The sequence below is a fragment of the Oxyura jamaicensis genome, chromosome 5 (assembly GCF_011077185.1).
Source record: "Oxyura jamaicensis isolate SHBP4307 breed ruddy duck chromosome 5, BPBGC_Ojam_1.0, whole genome shotgun sequence".
In the NCBI taxonomy this organism is placed as follows: Eukaryota; Metazoa; Chordata; class Aves; order Anseriformes; family Anatidae; genus Oxyura; species Oxyura jamaicensis.
In genome coordinates, this window is record NC_048897.1 from 20398795 (window position 1) to 20422706 (window position 23912).

At 37.2% G+C, this 23912-nt stretch overlaps 1 protein-coding gene and 1 long non-coding RNA gene across 9 annotated transcripts in view; one reads left to right on the top strand and one right to left on the bottom strand.

Moving 5' to 3' along the window:
• Positions 1-23912, bottom strand: part of NUMB (NUMB endocytic adaptor protein) — a 47434-nt gene that overhangs the window by 11317 nt on the left and 12205 nt on the right. For 4 of the 8 annotated variants that reach the window (XM_035327068.1, XM_035327069.1, XM_035327073.1 and 1 more), the window contains exons 2-5: positions 23689-23832; positions 11814-11888; positions 6523-6600; positions 953-1027 (exon numbers count right to left, since the gene is read on the bottom strand). In XM_035327068.1, the coding sequence (XP_035182959.1) occupies positions 953-1027; positions 6523-6600; positions 11814-11888; positions 23689-23814 (354 nt within the window). In that variant the 5' untranslated portion in view covers positions 23815-23832. The remainder of the gene's footprint in view (positions 1-952; positions 1028-6522; positions 6601-11813; positions 11889-23688; positions 23833-23912) is intronic. The other 4 variants (XM_035327074.1, XM_035327070.1, XM_035327075.1 and 1 more) reach the window with 2 other exon arrangements.
• On the top strand, positions 1583-2731 carry LOC118167571. Its single transcript, XR_004751194.1, has 2 exons — positions 1583-1739; positions 2379-2731. It is a non-coding gene; the product is annotated as an uncharacterized LOC118167571 (long non-coding RNA).

Consider the following 23912-nt stretch of genomic DNA (forward strand, 5'->3'; position numbering starts at 1 on the left):
ATCCACAGAGCAGGTGTTCATCGGGTAACTGTACTGCAGAGGGATATGAATTATCTCTACCCGATCCTCAGTGTTGGCTTGCAGAAATCATCTTTTAGGTCAACATAGTAAGGGTTAAATGACATGAATATTGAACAAATTAATTTCAGACTAATTAAAATCGTTCTGATTGCCATGTCATCTTTTAAAATACTAGTAACCTCACAGAGGCAAGCCTAAAGCTCTTATTTCTAATTGCCTACATCTAGCTAAATCCAAGAATTGTTTGCTTTTACCTGTACACAGGCACTTCTGTGCTACACATTGTGCTATTTCACAATAAAAAAATCTAAAACAATCTAGGAGGAAGCCATGAATACATTAGTCTTTGACTTGAGACCAACAGCTTAGATACTATGATTAGGAATTACAGAACTTGATATCCATTTACCTTAAATTTGAAGGGAGTTTAAGATGTTTAACAGAGAGACAACCCTATTTCATTAATTTTCCTCATCATATTTCTGGCAGCTAGTTCTCATTCATTCAGACCTATTCTGGGATTTGGATGCACTGAAAATTATATTGATAAACATGAACTTCCTCATGTATTTCTCTCATGGCCTTCTGCAGTTGTACAGAACAAAAGCCAAGGGACTCGCTACAAGTTCACTGTCAACAGAACTCATCAGGAAAAACAGTTCTTCAGGCAAATACAACAAAAATAGCTCCAAGCTTCTGCTACCTGCCACATTTTATCAAATGTGGCTTCAGAGTACTGTGAAATTAATAGAGAAACAGAATTAACAGGCATACATATGTTTACTAAGAAAGAAATGATTAAACCAACTATACACTTAAATCTCTTTCAGATACCAACATTTGCATTAAGATAAAAATTGATGTTCATTTAAAGTTATAGCATGTATGTTATTATAAAGAAGCTTTGAACTTTTGTCCGGTGAAATCTAACCTTTGTTTTCTCATCTACAACTCTGAGTCCATCCGCCGAAACCCACAGGACTGCTTTAACTGCCTTCTTCCCAGTCTTTCAAAAAAAGAAAAAGAGAAAAAAACAGCTTTATGTCAACGGTATCAGACTGTTACCCATTCCCCCTTTCCAAGAACCATAACATTAAGTGTAGATGAAGTCCACGTTCAGTGGGGTGCCCAAAGCCAGATACTCAATCCAAGTTGCAAAACATTCAGAGAACCAAGCCAAAGCCAGTATTTCAGAAAGAGCACGTCATGGGGATGGGGAGAGGGCACGGAACAGGTGGAGTCAAAAATAGGGTGTACATCCATGTACAGTAAAGGATTCAAGACTGACCAAGTGGGTGAAGAATTCCACCAAAGAGTCAGATAACACTAATTCATAAGGAGTTACACCCCAGGTAGCTTCTTGAGTCAAGTTTAAACACAGGAAAATTCTTACCTGGTATTTCCACCAGCCCTACCCTCTGCCCCCATACTCGCATGGCAGAACCATGGCATCAGCTTAAACCAGTGTTAAAAGCACCCAGAAATCATTGGTTATGGTGTTACGAGCTTAATGCTAAGATCAATCATCCAAACACGTTTTACTTATTTATTGAGAGGTGAATGTCACACCTTGGAAGAGAGGTAGAAAAATGTGATTTGTTAACTATTGGATGCGTATGTTGGAAAGGCAATTGTGTGGCAGGCTGAAGCAGCGGAGGAGCATTCTGGCTGTTATCCAAGATCTGACTGTGGGAACTTTCAGCTGCCACAAGCTGAGGGTGAGTAAAAGTGGGAAACGCAGGAAGGCTTCAGGAGCTGAATCAACTACAGATTCTTTTTAAACTGTTTACATTTTAAGGGAGAGTTGCAGAAAACAGTATAAACACAAGACAACATTCTTCTGAAACGAATTCATCGGATAGGCACAATGTGTCGACATAATCTACGGGTTGTTACAGAGAATTACTACCACCAAAACCCCACTATTTTAATGTGTTACTTGGATTCAAAGTCCTATACTATATATATTTTTTAACCTTGAAGTTAATACACTATTCTTCCCGTAACTTTTTTTGAAGCACTAGGTTTAGTTTGGGGCTGCTAATGGCAGCTGCCACTGACCACTGCAGGAAGAGAACAGAGCAACAACAGAGCAAGAAGGGTGGTTGGGGGGCTATCAGCTAGTGGCTTTGCGCCAAAATTGCATTTTATTTTTAATAATTCACTACAGATGCATATAATTTATAATCATATGGCACGTAACTGAGCAAGGACACATTCTGGCATAAGCTACTGAACGTTCCAAATTAGCAACTCTGATTTTAACATTGTAAGGATGATTTTTATTTTTATTATTATCATCATCATCATCTTGGACAGATAAATCACTTGCTATAGTGCATTCGTTTCACTCTCAGAGAAAGCAGAAAGCGTGAAGAAAACCAGCCTGGCAGGACTTGTGTTTGTTTTTGGGGAGGAACTATCTGTCCCAATTTCTGAAGCAGCAATGACAACCAGAGCATTTTCAGACAGCTTGCTGAGAACAGAGAACTGCACTGACTTGTGCAGAACAGCGAATAAAAGAGAGAAGAGAGAAAGCCCAGTATGAAAACAAGCTACAGAAGTGTTTGCAGAAGCAAGTTGCTAAATGTCCATCCAGCCTGCTGAATATCCCAGAGAAGGTCTGAAGTAAAACTTTCAGATTCTGGAATGCCTAATGGAAAGAGTATTATTCACAAAAGAGGATGTATCTAAAGTTACAATCATACACGTTAAAAAAACATCTTTGCATTTAAAAGTTGCCTGTAATTTTTGGTCTTAAGAGGCAGTAAACATCAACGAGCATAAATTATAGTATGTATTTTTAGTGCTTGGGTAGCTTTCATAGCCTAAAAATCCCTGTTAATCCCAACAAGAGATGACTTGTAGAGATTTGTCTCAAACTGTTTTATGAAGGAGTACCAGTTTCTTAAAAGCCATTAAGACTTAAAAGTCTTAAAATCCTCATTTCGAGTGACATGAAAAATTGAGAGAAGACAACACCTACGGGTAACTGCTCGGTTTGGACTACTATCATATCCATCATTTGGACTACCACCAAACTAGGACGTCTTTTCCCAGCAAACAAAACCAACCTTCTCTCTGCAGAGTGAAACAGTGAATGGTTTCTGACATTTGCATTGAACAAGTTGTGTTTAACTCGGATACTTCATAAAGCAGTACTGAACTTCTGCAGAGCTAGTCCTCATCTGCTGTTTTACTAAATGATGACTTAAAAATAGCTAAGACATGGAACTCCGTATTTCTCAGAATAAAAATAGAATGCTAAAGGGCTGCATAATCCTCCTCTCACACTGGAAACGTAAGCTTCCTCAAGCAAGATAATCAAATGCAGGTTTGTTACACTAAGAGAAAGCCAAAGCAAGTCTACCTTCCAAATCCTTTCTTCTAGATTTATGGCGGATGCAATGCTTAGAATAAGTTCTTACTCTCCCTATCCTAAACCCATAGCTACTGCCATCGGGAAACATATGATTTTTCCATTTACTCAATCCTCATTTTATCTGTGAAGATATTGATGCATTAAAGAACACAGCTTCTCCAAATTAGTTTATATTGGCTACATAAATCAATATACTACTCTATTAATGTGGGATATTGCCAAGTAGATCGTGATTAGAATGTACATCTGTTTGCACTCCTGATATGGGCAAGCGTGTATCAGGACTCATCTAGCTGCCCGTATCAGTAGGCTGTCTTCACATACATGCTGTTGGATGATGACACTGCTGGAGGGGAGCCACTCAGGGCACCAGCTCCCAGGAGCCTGATTTGGTGGTGCTGAATCAGCCAAGATAGAAAGCTCACTTCTTACCACTTTCTGGGAGGCTGGTAATCTGCTCCAGCACGAGACTCCTTCTCCTACTCCTTTCAGAGCCCTCAGAAGCCTCAGGAAGGCAGGTGAGGCACCCTCAAGAACAGAAGGCAATGCTAAAAACAAAGTGTGAGGGAAACCTCTCAGACAAGCGGGCAGTGCCCTAGACACAGGTATCAAAGAAAAGAAAATGAAGCTGACTAAAGCCAAAATGCACAGCTCCTGAACCGCAGTGCTGGACATGACAATTGGACTGTCAGAAGTGATAGGAACATGGAAATAAGTAGCAGCTGCCCTCTAAGGTGGAAAATAAAGCTTTAAGGATACCAGAACAGAATGAATGCTGCCAAACAATGCATTTTTAAATACTTCTAAATCATTTCTAGTCTTTTGGCTGATTACAGAGTTCTCAATATCTGCCTATTTTATTCTGGCAAGGGACTTAAAAACAGCTGTAAGATGTATCTGGAGCCTGAGATACACAAAAAGAAAAATGTTCATCTCAGTCTCTGTACAAAACTTTGCATGCCAAGAAATACATGTACTCAGTGGATGCAAATCATGAGAAAGATTGTCGAATCTGTACTACTATTCATTAATGCAGAAAAGGCTTAGTTCTGAAATACAGAGAGCTGCCTAAAAAGGCTGCTGATTCAGTTACTTTCTGTACACAAAACAAAACAGCAGAAGTCTAACCTGGAGCTGGCAATGAACATCCTATTTTTATTTAAAGTTGCAAATGAAGTATTTTCAATGTCAGGTCCACGACTAAAAAACATTTCCTGACACAACTCATTTAGATTTACTTTTCTGGCAGAGAAAAAAGTGGACAGGTTAAGAAGCAAATCTGTCTGCATGGACCTTTTGAAAACCAGTAGTAAATTTCAAGCAACTCTGTGGTTTGGAATATTATATTAATCCCAAAGCAAAGCATTTGGGGAGAAATTATAAATGAGACAGACAAAAGCTATTAGTTATAACTATTTCTCAAATATTAATAAGATAACTTTTTTTCTTTATATTTTTTCCCTAGTTTTGGCCAACTGTTGTAGGCTGAAGTGGTAGTGAAGACATACCAACATTGTAGGGATATCTAAACACTGTGGATTTCAGTGGTTTCGGTGCTAACTAATGTATCTTCACTGGCTGAAGTAGAAGTAGGTTTGTCTTTGGCAAAATGTCATAATAAAAGGCAAAACAAATCTACAAGGCTATGGCAAAGTATTGGAGTTCATTAAAAAGTGACAAAGATGTAATGAGAAAGCTAGCATATTTAACAGGTAATTCCTAAAAAAAAAAAAAAAAAAAAAAAAAAAAGAGAGAGATATTTAAGTGCTGTGCAAGCTCTGTCCTTTCACATCTTTACTTTCTTTACACATTTTTACTTTCTAACACAAATTAATACAATATTAGTTTTCTTTTTCCTAACTGGTATTTGACTAGGTTGAGGTGTTTGTTTAAAACAAACATAAAAGAAGAAATTCACATTCTGTGTAGATTTCAGCTCTTAAATTTTGTTTGCATGTAGGAATGATAAGATGTATCGGACAGATTAACTCCTACATATGGTGTTTTGACACCCACCCCCCAAAAAAAGAGCTTCTTTCTTCACTATCTCTACACATCACAAGAGTGCTTTCCTGGAACATAGGAAGAAACCTGAACTGAGGAAATACCTGTCCCTCTATGACATGCACCACAGTGCGTGCATCACAGAGTGAAAAGTGAAAAAGGTGCAGCTGAAAAAGCTCTTATTTACTCCTCAAGCAAAGCCAAGACAAATGTGTGAGCAGAGAATAACCCGCTCTGAAAGATTTTTGTATGTAAGTTACAAGCTTGTTAGTTTCTATTTAAGCCAAATTCAGCTTCTAAGAAGATGTTTCAAAAGCGGTATCTTAGATTTATTCCATACGAAAACTACACAGAAACGTTCTACAAGAATTTTAAATGCAGAGGCAGTTAACAGATGGGAGGTCAAAGAGCTCTTTTAGAGGTTTACAAACACTGCCTTGTGGAGATGTAGACAGCAGGAATAAAAAAAAAATCCAGTCTCCAGTACAGCACATTCTTAATAAGGACAAACAGTTGCTTCCCTTCACGTTTATGACACTGTCCACAGGAAAACAAGAGCAATGATAAACAGCAAAGCTTTCCACTGTACAATACAATTGCAATTAGAAAAAAAAAAAAATAGCAGGTAAATGCCTGGTCTCATCTTCACGCATCTTTGAATTTGGACTGTGCTCCAAACAGAAAGGTTTAGGAGATGGTACATGTAGGCTCGCTGCTTTCTCCCCACATTAACGTTTGGGCAAGTGTGCGGTGCCAGGCAGCCAGTCCTGCAGTGCTTACAGGCACAGACACCAACTGTTCTGGAGATGTTTGCCCAGGTGATGTAGGCGGGCACAAGTTTAAAGGATTAAAAGGAAAATTCACCTTTTATTTTTTTTCAGGAAGACCAAATCATTTCAGAACACTGGGTTTCTGATATAGTCCACATGCAGTTAAGTTTCTATTTCAGATCACTTTTTCAACCATACCCTTTATTTAAGTCTGGGATGACTTAGATTTTAGAAACAAATACTCTGAAACAGATTAAGGAATTCTCAACACCCTAATCTTATGGCACTGCTATACCAGGGATGTAACTCCTTATAGTGCAAGCACAAATGAGGCGTTGAACTTACTTTTCCAAAGAAGCCTTTGAAGAACTTCCTTTCCTGGAGGAACAGGGGGGACAAGTCGAGCGCTATTACTGAAGGTAGCTAAAATGTCCCAGGGTTTCAAACCAACAAGCACACACAAGAATAGGGTTTGGAGGGAAAGGAAGGGGTTTTTAGAGTTATCCATGAGAAGGTGCGACAGGCAAATGTGAAAATAATCCCATGAAAATGCAGATCAAAGGACACACACACAATTCTAATAAGCTACTGCCCTGAAATTGGTGGAAAGAAGAGAACCTCAGCCCCAATTTCATGCAAAGTGGTTACTTTATTTTCACTCTCCCTTGTTTAGTCCCCTTTAGTTGGGTTATAAACAAAACTTGGCAGCAGACATTGTGGTTAAACAATTAAAACACTGTGCGGGCTCTTGTGAAATGCAAAGTTCTAACTCTAACAAAGTTATGGTCAAATTTGCTCTGTATTGATCACTTTTTCCCAAAGCAAGTGGAGAATGTAAGCTGGAGAAGCACATATTGTAGCTGGTATAACACACTGCTAAATGCTGAAAAAGCATTTTTAGTGCTTCATTTTATTCCATTATTTTGGTTTACACAGTACTCTTACACTTTGCATTTTATACAGTCTTCTCTGACCAGTAAAGAACTTCTTCTTACCTTAACTAAAACACAAATGAGTTCCTTTTCTCTTTCACAGTCTTTCAAGACTTTAAACAAATTTATGCAACTACAGGATATTCATTCTACAACTCTGGGTTTATAGGTTGAACAAGAACCCTTTAAAATCAGCTCTGAGAAGGAGGAGTTAGTCCGAGGCAAAGATACAGAGAGCTGAACTACAAGTTCCTGAATTTCTTCAGCCTGGAAGTGATTATAATGATTGCCCAATTCACATTCAGAAAAAAAAAAAAACAGGACTCAATTTTAAGCATATTTGCATGCAGATTAGTTTACTGGCTTTGTTTTGTTACCAGACTGTGAAAAGAAAACAGAAAGATCTGATCTGATGAGAGAATACTTCCCTGGGCCTGGTGTCCTGCATGCATCGCTACACACTGCTCAGTACTTGAAGGAAGCTGGTGCTGAAGCACATCAGTGCTCTTGCTGTTTTTTCAAACTATTTAGCTTGCAAGAAAACAGTGGTAGAGCAGTAATGGGGAGGAGGTAGAGAATTCCACATGACACAGAGCGCGGCTTTCTGACAGCCCTGACCCCAAATTACCACCATGTCATTCCAGCATGTTGCTCGCTGATAACAATGCTCTATTAAAAATATTATTTCAAATATCCTGAGGCAGTGTCTCCAGAATTGATTGATAAACAAGGTTATATTTAAAACAAAGCTATGGTTCTGACGCAAGCCAACAAAAGCCAGGAAACAATGTTAAGAAGGGAGTGTCAATCTCGACTTTGCATTTCCTGACTTTTGCTGCTGAGTGCTTCTCTCTGCCTGATGTCCTTCCACAGAGCTTCTCAACAAGCATCCATAAGATATTTATGTCAACACAGGCACTGTATAAGAACATCTCTAAGTGTAGTCAGCTGAAATGCTTAACAGTTTTTAGAAACAAGAACGGTCATGTATATTTGGACAGGATACGCTGAACACTAGGAGGGGAACTAATGGATTAATCACAGCGTTGTATACATAATGAGAAGGGGCTGGATGCTGCTGCCAAGTTGAGCAATTACACTAAATAACAGCTTTTTAAAGATAGCAAAAGCTAAAGAGATTCACCAGAAGCTACCTCGTTTTTAGATGATGGTTAATTTTGCTCTCAGCAAAATGCTTGTTAAACAAGATTTATTTTTTTTAATAAACTAGAAATGTTAATAGAAAAGGCATCATGCAAAATGGGTTTTAAACACCACTAAGTTAATGTAGTTTAGAGATAACTAATGCATGTTTTAAAATATTAAATTATGTCTCTTTACCTGCTAAAACAAGAACATATATTAAAACAAATGCATAATTTAAAACAAAAAGTGGCAAGTTAGAAACCAATACTACACACTAAAGCTGATTTAAAAATCAAAACATGACATGAGAAAGAATAGTTTTGTCTTTATACTATGTCCCCATACCTGAATCAAATACGTTTACAAAGCTACCTTAGTGTCCTCACAAAGTAATTTTCCAGTAATTCAAGGGAAATAGTTTTGAAGAAACCATTTAGTGCTTAGTATTAAAATATGAGGATCCTACCAGATATGAAATGAATATACAGTTAGTGATATATCCTAAGGGAAAAATGTAAGCTTTTTGGTAACATAAACTCATGTTAATAATAGACATTGATAGCAGTTTCTGATCTATTAACGAAACTGCTGTACCATTTCATCAGACAACAAAAGTGACATAACTGAAGTTTGACCTCATTCATTGTAAGCAAAATTGTAATCTGCACATCATAGTGCTGTTGGAATGCAGTTTCAGAGCTACAGAACTCTAACAACAGAATAGAGTATGGATGAAGGATTCTCTAGCTAAAAATGGCTTATTTTACTCAGTTATCAGTTAAAAAAATCCCTGAACAAAATGCTTACAATTATTTGAAGTTCTGCAAGATGCAGTGCTCAAAAGTAATTATGGCATATTAAACCACCAGGTAATAAAAACCCTGAAAGAAACACTTCCCCACAATAAAGATATAAAAGAATTTGTTTGCATCTTTTCTTTCAAAAAGCAAAGCAGAAATAAAGATATTTCTAAAATTAAGATTAACAGTTTTGTATTTTTCTTGACAAATCCCATAAAATGTTTTATGATCAAATAGTCAGCCCTAAAAAAGAACATATTTCAGTTCCCGAAATGAACTGTGAACTGTTGGAGAACAAGAATTAAGAGGAAAAGGTTTCTATTGAAAAAAGTACAGGCAGACAGAACTTAGTTTCAGAAACTACAAGTATTTCAATGATTCTGTCTCTACGAGAACAGAACTATTATTTACTGACTGATTTATAAAACTTATGTATTACCTGTGAAGAAAACAATACAGATTAACATAGGCCACATACATTTAAAAATGAAGTCCAATTTTCCCTAAGCTAGTCTTTCTGATTGAGCACTTCAGCTCAAACCTGTAGTCCTTTCAAGATCAAGAGAAAGCCCCAACAAAAAACCAAGAACTGTGAAAGGAAGAGGCTACCAGAAGAACAAGCTGTTTTCTTATCACATTCCTTGCATGCTGAAACAACATCTAGTGGTATGGCTTTTCCTAATTAAGATAATATATTGTACAGAAGAGAACTTTCAATAAAGGTAGATCCTAAATAAAAGTTCCCCGTTTAAACCTACATGCTCAGGGAGGGGAGCTGGGAAGTGGGGGAAAGGTTTGAATTGCAATAAGCAACTCCAAATGAACCTTAGGCGGGATGGAGGCTAGCAAGTGAAGTGCACAAAGTAGTTTCAGTAATCTGAATCTTCCTCTTGGGGCCCATTGAGAATTTCACACCTGCTTCTCAGCTTCCAGCACTGACAAATGAGACAATGCAAGGAGCAATCTTAAGAGACCATTTTGTAGATAGACATTAAAAACTTCAAACAGCAGAAAAAAATAAAATTATCTGGAAAAAAATGTTGAATTTATGAGAATGGGCAATAAATTGATGCCATCCAGAATTTGGAATAATCATATAGTATGGAATAGGAAACAAAGAGAATTACTTCCAGAGGATGCACTACAGAAGTTAGATATCAGTAATTCAGATGATCAAGAATCGCAATCCTGGGATTATCTGGATTCCAGAATAAATTGGGTGCTATGCTTTTACTATGCCTCATTATTTATAAGCTTAGCTACACTTAACTGACTTGTGGGCTTGAAGTTTATAAAAAGCCTAGAAAGCAAATACTTCACAGCATAGCTCCCCAGAGAAGACAATGAGAGAAGCTGCATAAAATAAATACTGCAACATTATTTGGTGTGCTAACAGAAAGTATCCTGATACAATGAAAACCAGAACAGGATAAAAACGGATGTGATTCATTATGTGGTCAGTACTAGCATTTTAGCTACACAAACTAAATCCATAGAACAAAGAAACTCATTTATATTTTGTGTGGCCCTTTTTAATAAAAATCAATCACTAATCGCTGTTGGACTGAATGGGAACAGATGGTATGCGGCTTTAACAGGTTGCTATACATTAGCTGAGAGAGAAAAGAATGAAAAGACTTGATTTTAATCAGAGCAGTAAACCGATTCAGAAACTTTGCAGCACAACAGAAAGAAGAAAAGATAATCTATAATCCTCTGTTATGTGCTAGGCAGAAGGAAAGAACAGGTTTAGTTGGAAGCCATCTGAACTCTCACATTTGGTGAGGGGAAAAAAATATATCCACTATCAGGGATCTAAAGTTAGCAATGGTGCAGAAGTGTTTGATTTACTTCCAGTAATTTTGCTGTGCTAGAAAGATACAAGATACAATAATTTCTTCCACTAAAGGCATTACTGAAGACTGTGTATAGATAGCTATGACACATAAGAGAAGTGATGAAAAGCATAGCAGTTCTCTATCTTCATTCAGACTTCAAATTCAAATGTCCTTTCTCCTCCTCTTCTCTTCAATGCTGTTTTAGCCTCAGACCCTCGATAGATTGATCTCTGACTTTCTGGAGTTTGCTACTTCCACGAGATTTTGCAATATTAATGCTACAGGAAAGAGATGACAAGGCCTCTTCAAATGAGCCATAGAAATACAAAGAGCTCTGAACGAGTGCCATTTACACGAGCAAACGTTCACAGAAGCCAAACTAAGAGCAGCCCAGTTTGTGACATATCAGAATTAGGCAGCCTCCAGGCCACTTTGAGCAGATGCAAGCCAGATTATTTCATGCATGACTACAATGTTGCAGTGCATTAGAAAAAAAAAGCAGCCTGAATCAAGTAATATTTTGTATAATAAAGGTGAATTAAGTCACTATTAAAGTGGCAGGCAACAGAGGGAGAGGGGGAGAAAGGAGAGAGAGAAAGAGAGAGGGAGAAAGACCTGTTAAAAAACAATGGTTGAAGCCCCATATGGGTACCAACTTAGTCTGAAAGGTCACAGAGGATTTTTACACATTTGTTTTGCAAATAGTTTCTGCAAGTAGAAAGAACAGTTGTAACTCTCTCCCTCGCATCATCAGATTAGCACGTCCCCCTAACCACCACAGCAGTGCTCTCAAACCAGCCAACTGTTCTCCTAACATGGGTCAAAAGTTCAGGCTTTAGCTGAAGCACTGCTGCCGAACGGACCTTTTTCAGTAACACTCAGCCCCAAAGCCAGCTTTGTCATGAAACAAATGTACATACAGATTTTAGTCTCTTCACAGCATCTTCGCAGATATGCATTCCTCTGGATTCGTCCACTTCGACATGTCCCAAGTACTGTGGGAAAGAGAAGAGGAGGGGAAAAAGCTTAATGGTTTTAAAAACTACCATTTCTGTATATCTACGTTATCAACCATTACCTAAAAATAAATAATTCATTACTTGAATAGAAACTGAAAGTTCTGAAGTTTTTAAATGAACAGCATGACCCAGAATAACATTAGCCCATAGAAAAAGCATTTTCAAGAAATACATTGGAGTGCAGTGCTCAGGAAATTTCAGGTACTTTCATTTTACATTCTGGGGGAAAAAAAAAAAAAAAAAAAAAAAAAAAAGTTCCTTATGTTTTCCAGTTTCCCCCTACCCTTCCCAACTGCAGTTCATTTCGATAAGGGAAGGAAATGTTCTCTCAAACTATTGTATCCTTATTGAAAGTACTTAACTCTTGAAGAAAACCATAGGAACTGTTACAAGCTTTCTGAAGTTTTATAATGAAAGTTAGAGGGAAAATAAATCTGTTCCAATTTATGTAGCATTATAAGAATTTTATGCAATTCAGCATTTATATTGTAGAGTAGCTACAGAGTGAAAAAAGGGGTTTAAAATACCAGAACCAGGACTGGTGACACAATGCAGCCATAAACCTAGATTTAATAATGGATGGAGAAGTTTCACTCCACCACAGAATATTCTGTCATAAAGTATCTGAAATCTCTCAGTACTTGTTTCCTTAATTAGCATACCGTGCTTAATTAGACAGACAGAAAAAGATTTCATTCCTTACCACCATATTGAAGTGCTCTACCAGAACAACATAAGAGATTTCAACCTAGATTCCTTATATTCAACTTAAGGACAAACTTGGAAAGAGATTGTTTTCAAGATTTAATAGCACATTGAGAGTTGTTTGTTGTGTGTTGTCGCTGTTGTTTTTTTAAGTTAAGGGTTTTTTCATGCAAGGCAAGATGCTCCAAAAGGACTGTCAACACATCACCCTACTTAACATAAAACTGCTGAGAGTGAAAGGACCTTAAATGACAGAGGGCTTTAACATTAAGTCTCAGTATGTGGCATTTATAAAACAGAGCAGATCTAAATCTGTATGGAACAATTCTGCAAGAATTTCACTTAAACCAGCCCTCACAGCTGGAAAACAGCTTGAAAAATAAATCTCATAAAACCTACAAGGTAAATAAAAAAGATCTGACACCTTACAACTTTTTCAAAATGAGTTCTATAGGGGCTGAAGCCATGTAATTGAACACTGAAGCTGCCAAAACAGGGACTGTACTCTCTTAGCTGAACTTTCTGAACACTTGCATAAGATGTTCATTTCTCCATGACACTCCCTACCAAGAAAATTTTAATCCTAAAAATACACAAACAGAAACAACTAAAGACGTATTTACTCTGTGTCTAGAAGCACACCTTTGCACCCATACCTACTGCAGATGGATCTGCAATTCTGCCATGTCTGTGCTGAAGTTCCAGAGATGCAGAAATCCTGTGCTTGCGCATCTCCATGATGGGAAAAGTTTGGTTTCAGTAACCTAAGAAAGTTTGTCAACTTCTCCTTAAGAGGGAAGATATAGACAGGAACAAGGCTGAGGTTTAGAGAAGATAAAAAAAAAAAAAAAAAAAAAAAAAAAAGAAATATGCAAGGAATGAACCAGCTAGCTTGCATTACTATTAAGTTAGAGGACAACTTCCAGATTTCCTGAGCTATCTGCACATCTCATTTACCCAAGTGTAGGCAAAATGTTCCCAACTGAAGATCCAAACCATTCAGTCCCTGTACTTGGCAACCTGCCTTTTGCTTGGAAAAGGGAGAAATAGAGTAGGGTAAATATTGCCTCTTGCCACACTCCAAAACAGACAACCACTTTCCCCTGTGTTGCCAAACCTCTATTCAAGTCACATGCTCCAACTTTCGGCAATCAGTCATGCCTCTGCTGCTAGAGACAGCAAATTCTGCTGCAGTTTTCAATACTGCTTCCACTCCAGTGAATGGGGACATTATTGCACATATCAAGTGCATCTACCCACAGCAAAAGGGTACAATCCCCAGACCTCATCGAGCATCAATCAATTCTGAATTATAAAAGAAATTATGCTGCCACACAATACTTCTTTATGATGAGGACAAAAGGTGCTTTGTTGGCAATTACACTTTACACTTAAAGCCCTTCATAAAAAAACCTTATTCTTCCCAATGCACCATTTTTGCAGAAGCCAGGAGCTCATAGCTATCAATATCAGTGGCCTTGTACATTATATGGGTGGTTTCAAAAGTCTTCCCTGAATATTGTTCTTTTTGTTTTCTTTTGTGGTTGTGGGTTTTTTGAGTTCCCTATAGATCCCAATATATTTTTAAGTTTCTTATAAAAATAACTTTCAACAATGTAATCAGAATGCTACAATCCTCTCTTTTTTGCAACATCAAGTCAAGTCTCCTTTAAGCAGCTGGTCCTTTCCACATCTTCAGGTTTATTTCCAAACCCCATTTTCCCCATCAGGCTATGCACAGATATACATGGCTCCTGTATTTAAGCAGCACTGCAATAACTTCTACTTATCTGGCTTTTAGCTGGTAGTAATCAAAGGCTCAAGTATTTCTTCAGGAAACTTGGCAAACAGCTCTACTATAGACTGAAACCTTTCCAGTAGCCTTACATTTTTAATCAGAAGCGTTAAACTGTAGTTATATCATTACCTACCCTTAAATTCAAAACATTAGCTCAACTTGCTAGCGTAAGACCATTTTATGAACGACAATTTAAAATTTCATACAGTAAGAAAAATACAGCTGCTAGTTAGATTAAGACATGGTCTGCTCCTTACAGCCTTACGTCCTGAATTCTGGTGTTTAACTTCCATGCAACAAAAATCAAATTCTGCAGTTCTATCACAGCAAAGAGACCACGTGGAAACCACTTTAAAAAGGCAATACATACACCCCATATTTCTATACACAGTTTTTCAACATCTCTGAAAGAAAATTTCCCTTTCAAACTAACAGAGGAGAAACATAATGTGCAGTGCCTGGACAAAGACTGCTGAATATAAGCAAAACCTCTTCCAAATTCCACCACAGCACATTACCACGAACACAATCAGTGACTGGGAAACAGAACTACTGGTTACACTGAACAGGTGCGAACTGCATAAGCCATACCATGGCAGCTGATGACATCGCCAAACAGTAAGGAAGGGGAACCCTGGACATATTTGCAAAGAGCTCTCCACATCACAAGAATCACACTGCCTAACATTCCTGGAGAAAGCAAGTATATTTCCATCATGGAAGTGCAAATAATAGGAATGCAGTATTAATATTGAATGCATTCCTACTTAATTTCCATAGCAACCATTGAATGATAGCCATACCAGTGATTTTCATCCATGAGATGTTCTGTACGAGATTTAATCATTATATCAGAAATGAACAATGCTTTTACAGAAAGTCAAAATCCTTGTGGGCAAAATCCACATTAAGAGTAACATGAAATAAAAGCTCTAAACCAAATAAAATACCTTCAAGTTGTTGGGAAACTCCTTAACATAAACATTTTTAAATAAAGGTTTTGCTTATATTAACATTTTTTTTTTTTTGGGGGGGGGGGAGGAAGGATGATATGATAGTATATCAAGTAATAAAAAACTTCCATCTCCACCTTGAGGCAATGAACTTTCTGTTCTCTTTCACAGATGAAACACCTCTTTCAGAGGTGTTCCGTATCACTCTTCAGTCAAACACTACAAAGCAATCAACACAGGAACAAGTCAAACTGGCACACAGCAAAATGCCCTTGCAACTTGAAAAGTTCTTGAAAAACTTAATTATTTTTCAACATTTTAAGCTTTTCCCCATTTCTTCAAAAAATAAACAACCTAAGTTATCACAGCAAGTATTTCTGGTGAAGCTGTCCTACTGCCTTCCCCCAAACATATGGTATTGAAAGTGTTCCTAATAAAACATCAAGGGCTGATGTATCAGGCCACAAATGTTGCTGGTCAGAAATGAAACTGTTCTACAGTTTGTGTCCTATTACAAGAAGTACTACCTTGGATTTCTTTCTTTGTTTTCTTTTCTTTCACAAAGACATGGTTATCCCAGTTCTTCAAAATGCAAAGTTCAATAGCTGCTGGCAAAAAGAAAGGTCCTTCACCAGAATTTCTTCCACCTGGCCAACTCACTGGAGCCATTTGCAGTTACGGAAACACAGTAACACACAGTTACAGCCTCTCTTCCAAACAGAGGCAGATACACAAATTACTGAAGTTTTCTCTACACTGCCAGATGTTCACTTGCACTATTTTATTTACAATAACAGATTAGGCTCTTCAGATTATATTTTAAACTACATGGACACAAGAAAAGAGCTTACCGTAAGTCTTGGCCAAGGCGTCCCATGTTTGAGAGCTAACTGCTGCTGAGAGCAGCACACTACCATTTCCTCGGTATTTTTCCTGGAGGCAGTAGCATTCCTCTTTCTTCCTTTGTGTAAATACTGTTCTCTCTACTGCTATAAATAATACTCCAATTGAAGACTGAATACTTGGAATCTATATGCGTAGATATGCTTCTAGAACAGGTGTACTTAACTCGCAGTTTCAGGGTTAAATCCTGTCTTGCAACTAGATACCAGATTAAATCCAAGAAGCCTGGATGCATCTCAAAGCTGAGCTACTTCTCCACTGGCCTCTGTAAGATTTACATCCAAATATTCAATACATTACTTCTCTCCTCTCTCATATTCATGCTGATGCTTTTTAATTTATTGGTTTGAAACAGATGTTTGCTTAGAGCTGTAGAAGCACAGATAATGACAAAAAAAAAAAAAAAAAAAAGGCATGATTAAGCATCACCAGACAAACTAGGCTTAATTCTGCTTATTCAAAACTACAGGTTAATTATGATGTTATACATTCCCTTGGGGTCCAATTTCTTCCACTTCCCTAAGTCACCAGAACAGAAAATGCCTCATTAATTTGTTAACTCCTCAGCAAACACGCTCTGTAACAGCTATGACCACTAAATGTCTTTGAATAGTGTGGGCCAAAAGAATTTAATTCTAAAAATGAAGCAGTATCTGTACCAGTAGTTCTCAGTGTCCTTTCACACTACACCCATCAAGAGTCACGCTGTCCATTTCTCTTACTGATTCTCACATTATACTTAGCAGTGTGAACAGAAAAAAACACTGTGAGGGAATAAAAAACATTTCCAGTTAGGACTACTGAAGATGAAGTAGCAAAATTCAATGTAGGATACACAAATGATGTATTCTTCATAGTCTCACAAATCTCTAAAATGTGGCTGAGAAGCAACCCAGGAGGTTATGTAGGGCACCACTTGCCTCAAGGCAGGATCTACTTCCACATCTACATCAGAGAAGTCAGCCCGGTAGCACTACAACATTTCTGTAGCTGGAGATCAATAGGGTATGCCATCTACCCTGTAGCTTACATGGCACACTGTTAGAAAGGGGGGGGTGTTTTGCTGAGTTATCGTTGTGAATGCCTATCCGAAATTTCCCTTGATGAGGCTTAAAAGACCAACTATTTGTCCTAGCCCCTTTACAGCTTCGTGTATGTTTTGTCAGACTTAATTTTTCAGTTGTTCATTCTGATGTACAGTATTAGTAAATAAACTAATGGAACTCAGTATTAGTAAATAGAAGTCTGTTAAAAAATAAAAAATAAAAAAATCAAGTGTTGATAACACAACGCACAGGTGCACATTGCACCTTTTCTTCAAGTCCTGCAAATAAATCAATTCCCATTTATGACACGGGAAATCCTCAAGTTTAGCAAAAAAATCAAAATTAAAAAGGATATGCCAATAATAACATTTTTAAATTTCCAATACTTAAATTACATTTAAATATATGTTTCTGCAAGGACATCTAAACCATTTTTATGGCTCTAGACATGAATACTCGTATCTTTAAAACAATTTGAAGTTTATTAAACAATGTAAGAGTTTGACCTTGGCCAAAGACAAGAGGGTTTTAAAGTGAGTAAGAAGTTTCATTTAAAACTTGTTTGCAAGACTATTCAAACAAAACTAAAGGCTATATAGAAATCTGAAAAGTTTAAAGATTAGGGATTGAATTGCATTGCTTTAGTCATGACAAACGTGCATAGGAATTTGTTTAAGATAAGTCTTACACCTTCTGTTACAATCACCTTCTTTTATAATTAGCTGTCTTCCTGGGATCTGAAATGCTGCAGGAATTTAAAAATTTACATTTGCTTGCTGCTGGGTTAGCATGCCATGTTTATGCTTATTGTTCATTGCTGACATCAATTCAGGCCTTAAGAGGATGGGATTTGTAGTGTTTAATTTGTAAGGCTGCACGACATTTCAAAAATCAGCAGATTTGTCACTTTAACTTCTTAAAAATGCTTAACATAGTTCCCAAAGACTGTTCAAGCATCTCAAGCTTCCACAGTCAAAAATACTACATGCCTAACTTAAAGGCACTGCAGCATTAACAAGCAAGTAAACTCCTTCACAGCTACTATTATTTCAAACAACTAGAAGCGCATGTATTAACACATGAAATAACAGCCCATCACCTGTGCTGACTACCAGCTGTTCTGATCTGGAGGAAGGGAATGGCATGCAAGCTGTGCTTATAAACTAATTTAAAATTTATATTAAAAAATAAATTAATGTGAGATTTGTATCTTAGACATTAAGCAATAAGGCTCAATATGTAAATTCTAAAACTAAAGAAGACAACTGGGCAGCTATGAGTGGTGTGAGAACACACAGCAAAGGGACAGCCGTGGCCTATTTCCTCCTGAGGAAGGTTTCGGTGGGCTGCATACACACTAATTACATAAGACACTGCTCACTCACAGGGATCCCAGAGATGGGAGCCAGCACTCACAGTCACATGGACCCAGTGACGATATTCTATGAGGTCCAGAGCAGGTCATTCCCTTTTTTCTCCTCTCTGTGCTTTTAAAAAATATTCTTTATTATTATTATAAACAATATACTAAGTTATATTAATATAAAGCATTAGTGTCCTCCAAACATCTCCTATCAAAGCGAGAACTAGACAAAACAGTTGAGGAGTATTTGATCTGAAAAGTTAATTCTTTTATAAGTGAACGTACAACTGTATCCATATGACTTCAGATCTAAAACCCAAGTGTGATATGTATGTTGCTCTTCCCCATGGACTTTTATTCATCGATACCTTTAGTCTTCCAGTTGGAATAAAGGGAATAAAATACATACACAAGTAAACTTGCAGGCTACAGCCAACGGTAACCTTAGACACATTAAGGCGATTGACTCCCAAAAACTTGGAAGTGAGTGACAGAATAAAACTAATCCAATTAATCCAAGCTACATCTGGCTGTTGAGTCCTCTAGAACCCTGTGTAGGAATCAGCTGTAAACATTCCCTTTAATATGTCCAGTTGGTTAGAAGAACCAAGAACTTGCAAATGTTCAATTTGTTTAATTCTCCTAAGTAGAGGGAAATGACCTAATTTTCCTGATATAAATTTCACAGGCCAGTTACTCTACAGTTCATTTGTATGAATAAAAACTACTTACCCAGAGGGACATTCGGAAAGACACTTCAGACAAAAGAAGCCCTAGTGTCAAATATTTTAGTCATTAAAACACAGAACAGCTGCATGTTCTCAGTGAGGCAGTGTCTGGAGCAAGAAAGCAAGTTTGAAAATGTGTATGTCAATGAACTTCATTTTGGCCAATTATAATTTACAGAGACTGTGTAAAAATAAATTATAGCACCAATAAGAGCAACTTTAACGTCTGTTAGAATAACCGACTTCTGAATAGTTGTAAATTTGTCTCTATCTAAGCCTCTTATATATTACATAGATATGGCACAGTTTTTTTTCCCCTCTGAGAGAAGATTCACTACTGAAGCACAGTAGTTACTTTTTAATTTTCTAGGACAGTGGAAGAGAATGATCATGTCTGAGACCTGAATGTCTGTCATATTTTCTGCACAGACTTTTCAAGCAGTTTTAACAGTTCCACGCTTCGTAAAGACGCAGCTCTGACTGCATCTATAAAGGATAAAATGGATCATGCCTCCACACCACAAAGGTTAGTAGAACCTTACAACTCTGTGCCTAATGGGATAGTTACAGTCTGCAAGTCACACTTGCCTAAACACAAGTGTAATACCCTTTTCATACCTCTGCTGACAGACGTGCACCTGTCTCTCTGCTGATGTGGAAGAGTGCAAAACAACCACTCAGTTGTATGTTCCAGTATCAAGGCTCTTCTTTCAATGCAACTTTAGCCAATTGAAAAGAGTTCACATAAAAGAGCAGAGCAGGCAAGTCACTGCCCATTCCAAGGCCCTGTTGTGAATGTGTCAGATTACCTCCTCAGGTGTGGTTAGACTTCAAATACAGAGAAGGGCTATGTGTAAGATCCTACACACACTAGAATGACTGAGAAAATACAACCAGCAGCTTGTTACATATGACACAGACATTCTGAAAACAGTAAAAAAGCACAGATTGCTAAACCAAAAAATGAGGTGTTATTGCCTAAAATTAACTGTACAAACCCAGGATTATGAGCTCCAAATTTATGAGCACAGCACTGAACAAACCATGCATCAAATTCACCTCCCTGAATTTTAAGGCAACAATGCCACAGGAATTTTGCTAGTACTTTCCACAAAGCATTACCTCTACCAAAACACAGATGTTCCTTAGGTGCATCAGGTTTGCTCAAAATCCAACACCACGCTTAGAGACTATAATTAACAATCAGGATCAGCTGAGGATGTAGCACAAGAAGAACTTCAAGAACAGTGCCAATGCAGAGAAACTTTAAATAATGTTAAATTTGTTTGCAATACAGCATCCTCAAGGCACAATGAATGAACAGCTACTGAGTCCAACACTAACAGGACAGAGCCTGGAGGCAGGATGAAATCCTATTTGCAACATGATTTTCAAAGTGGTTCCACATGTTCTGTAAAATCTAAAAAAGGATAAATCTGTGCTAGCACTCTACAAACACCCCAACTCTGGGCAAAAAAAAAGAAACGCCTGAAGGCAAGAAGTTAAACACACCAACTTAACACTACTTTTAACAGTGACATGTCTTTCTCCCATCAAACTTTCATGATCTCTCTTTTACAAGAGAAACCGAGAGCAAACATTCCCTACTGTGTTTGCACCTAGTCTTCTCTCTCTCTCTCTCTCAAAAAAAAAAAAAAAAAGAAGTCTTACCTAAGTAAAATAGCAAGCATCAGAAGAAGCAAAGCCCTCACCACAGCTTCTATTATATTACTTTCCTGTATTTGTCTTTCATACAGAGTATCTTAAAGACAGCTGTAGAATATGTGTTAACAATTCCTGGGTCTTCACCAGCTATCCAGCTAAAATCTTGTTCATCACTTCCAAAGTTAGACTTCCACTCAGCTTTTAATAACTAAGGCTGATGATTTTTAGAGAGAGTGCAGGCAAGGCACACCATAAAGAATAAGGTCAGATTAACCTCCACAGACACACATTAAACTGTGGTTGAGAAGCTACACTACAGGCAGCCACAGGACCACACTGGCATACCAAATAGGGATTTACAAAACAAGATATTTTCACTGTTTCAGACTTGAGAGCATTCCCATTAGTTAACTATTCTTAGCAAGATCTGTTTACTCTGCTCCACTGAGAATATCAGGAAGAAAAGACACCCCATCAGATATTTAAGGTCACAGGTAGCAGCATACTTTTCCTGGAACGCATGTATTTCTGAATAATACCCAAGAACTGTATGACAGGATACTCTCCTTCAAGAGCACAAAGTGCTATTCTTTTTGTGAGCAAAATACAGTACCACCCACTAAAACGATGACTCTACATCTGGTTTATCTTGTTCGCTCACAATGGCATACTTCCCGTCTGTATCTATGGAACAACAGTTAACACCCACTTCGCATCTCAAGCCTAATAACACTTTTCCCTAATGCCCATCTCAAAGCACAGTATTTTGGAAGATAAATTAAAATCGAATAAACTAAAGCACCTCAATGTCCAATTGCTCTGATTTTAAGTTTTCATCTAATTGCAAGATTGCTAAATATTAGCAGTTGAACATCTTGACTTCCTGATATTCTCAGTGGAGCATTCTCGTAAGAGATGCGTTTACTTCAGAGTAATTTTTTCAATGACCAAATTAACTCAGTGAATTCTAATACAAATCAGGCAAATAAGGCTAACAAGTCCCAGTGTGAGGACAGGACACATTTCTATGCCTTTTCACCGAAGAATGGCCCCAAACCTTTTTTAAGTTTGGGTACATGTGCCTAGAATAGATGAATGCTTCATTTAAATACAGGAAGCATTTGTCACTATAAGTACAAGTCCTGACCGGGAGTTTAAAAAAAACACCTCAGTCTTTAAACAGCAAGAAGTAGTTCACATCCTTTATGTTCATTGAAGGACAGAGTTTTGAGTTAAACTAAATGTCTAAAAATTGAGTTTGATATTTTAGCTTTTTGTAATGGATAAATTATTAAAATGATGCTCCTCAAGCTTGCAGTTCTGTTCCCTCTTAGACACTGCTAACATTTTAAAAAGCCTAATCTAAGTTCAAGCTTCCACAAAACAGTTATTCAGTTTCAGAGCTCTGGCACAACACTATCTTTTTTTAGTATTAAATTACAATTCCTTCATTCTAGCAGAAAACTAACATAAGACAAAGACAAATAAGCAGCCAACCATAACAAACCAGAAAGTTAGCTTCCACACTGTATATCCTAGAGCATGCATAAAAACACACACAAGCAAGTACAGCAGGATAAAAAAGGGCATGAACATAGTGTGAAAGTTATTCTAAGTTGATGGTGCATCTGCACATACCCACATGTTTACAAAAATATGCAACAGCCAATTTCAAGAGTCTCACCTAGCAACATCACCTGTTTAATAACAGAATTACTTTAAGTATAACAGATAAAAACTAGTAAAGGATTCTTAGGTGTCAGGACCATAGACATTTTCTTTGTGCATACATATTTGAACTGTTAGCTTTCCATAAATGTCATCTGTTTACAGTCTACTGTAGAATTAATGTTAGTGTACCTTGAAGAAGAGAGCTTTTGATTACAAGGTGAGCATATGTGGCAAGACATCTTAAACTCCTTACTTCTTATCTACTAATATTATATATTATTATAATTTTAATATTTATTTCTGAAAAAGGTGGAGGAAGAAATGGAGACAACAAAACAAAATACCTATTTACAGTACTCAATCTGGAATCATTTATAATCAAAAAAAAAGGTCATTTCAATTTCATTTTATGCATTAATAATCGATAACATACAAAAATAAATAAATAAATAAAAACGAACACAGAAGACACTCAAGTACTGGAAGGAAGCCCATGTGTTTCTTTGCAACATTTTCAAATATCAAAAGGGAAGAAGGATTCCTTTCCCAGTATAGCCCACCACTTACCTTACAAGCAAAATTGTAACCATAGCTTCACTTTTAACAGACATAACCAAGTATGTTTCCACGCAATCCAAGAAGTTTATCATTTCTGCCCTTCCAGAAAAATGAAGTCAAGTTATATTACTCCTCTGCCTAGCTATATGATTTATTTCAGCTAAATAATAATATAGGATATATCAGACAAGGTATTTGTTAGATGATTCATTTGGCTTTAAAAAACAAAGCAAAACACATCCTTTGTAATGAGGGCTGACTGTAAAATAGGTCAATGTGTAATGAAGCATGCTTCTGGCTTATGATTGCCAAAAAATAAACCAACAAACAATAATTCATGGCAAGAATATCTCATGGATATCCAAAAGAAAGGCAGAAATTCTTACCTTAACAGGGAAGCTGCACTTGCCAGTACGAACACCTTCTTCGTCAGTCTGCCACTGATGAGGCCTACTGGCCTCTGGGACATAGACATCTTTCTTTCTCCTAAAGCTTTGCCGTAATTTGTTCATTTCTCAGATCTTCACGTCCTAGAAGAATTAAAAAATATTTTGTCAATAAGCACCAAAACACACATTGGGTTCACTAACATCATCACAAACGTCCCTGT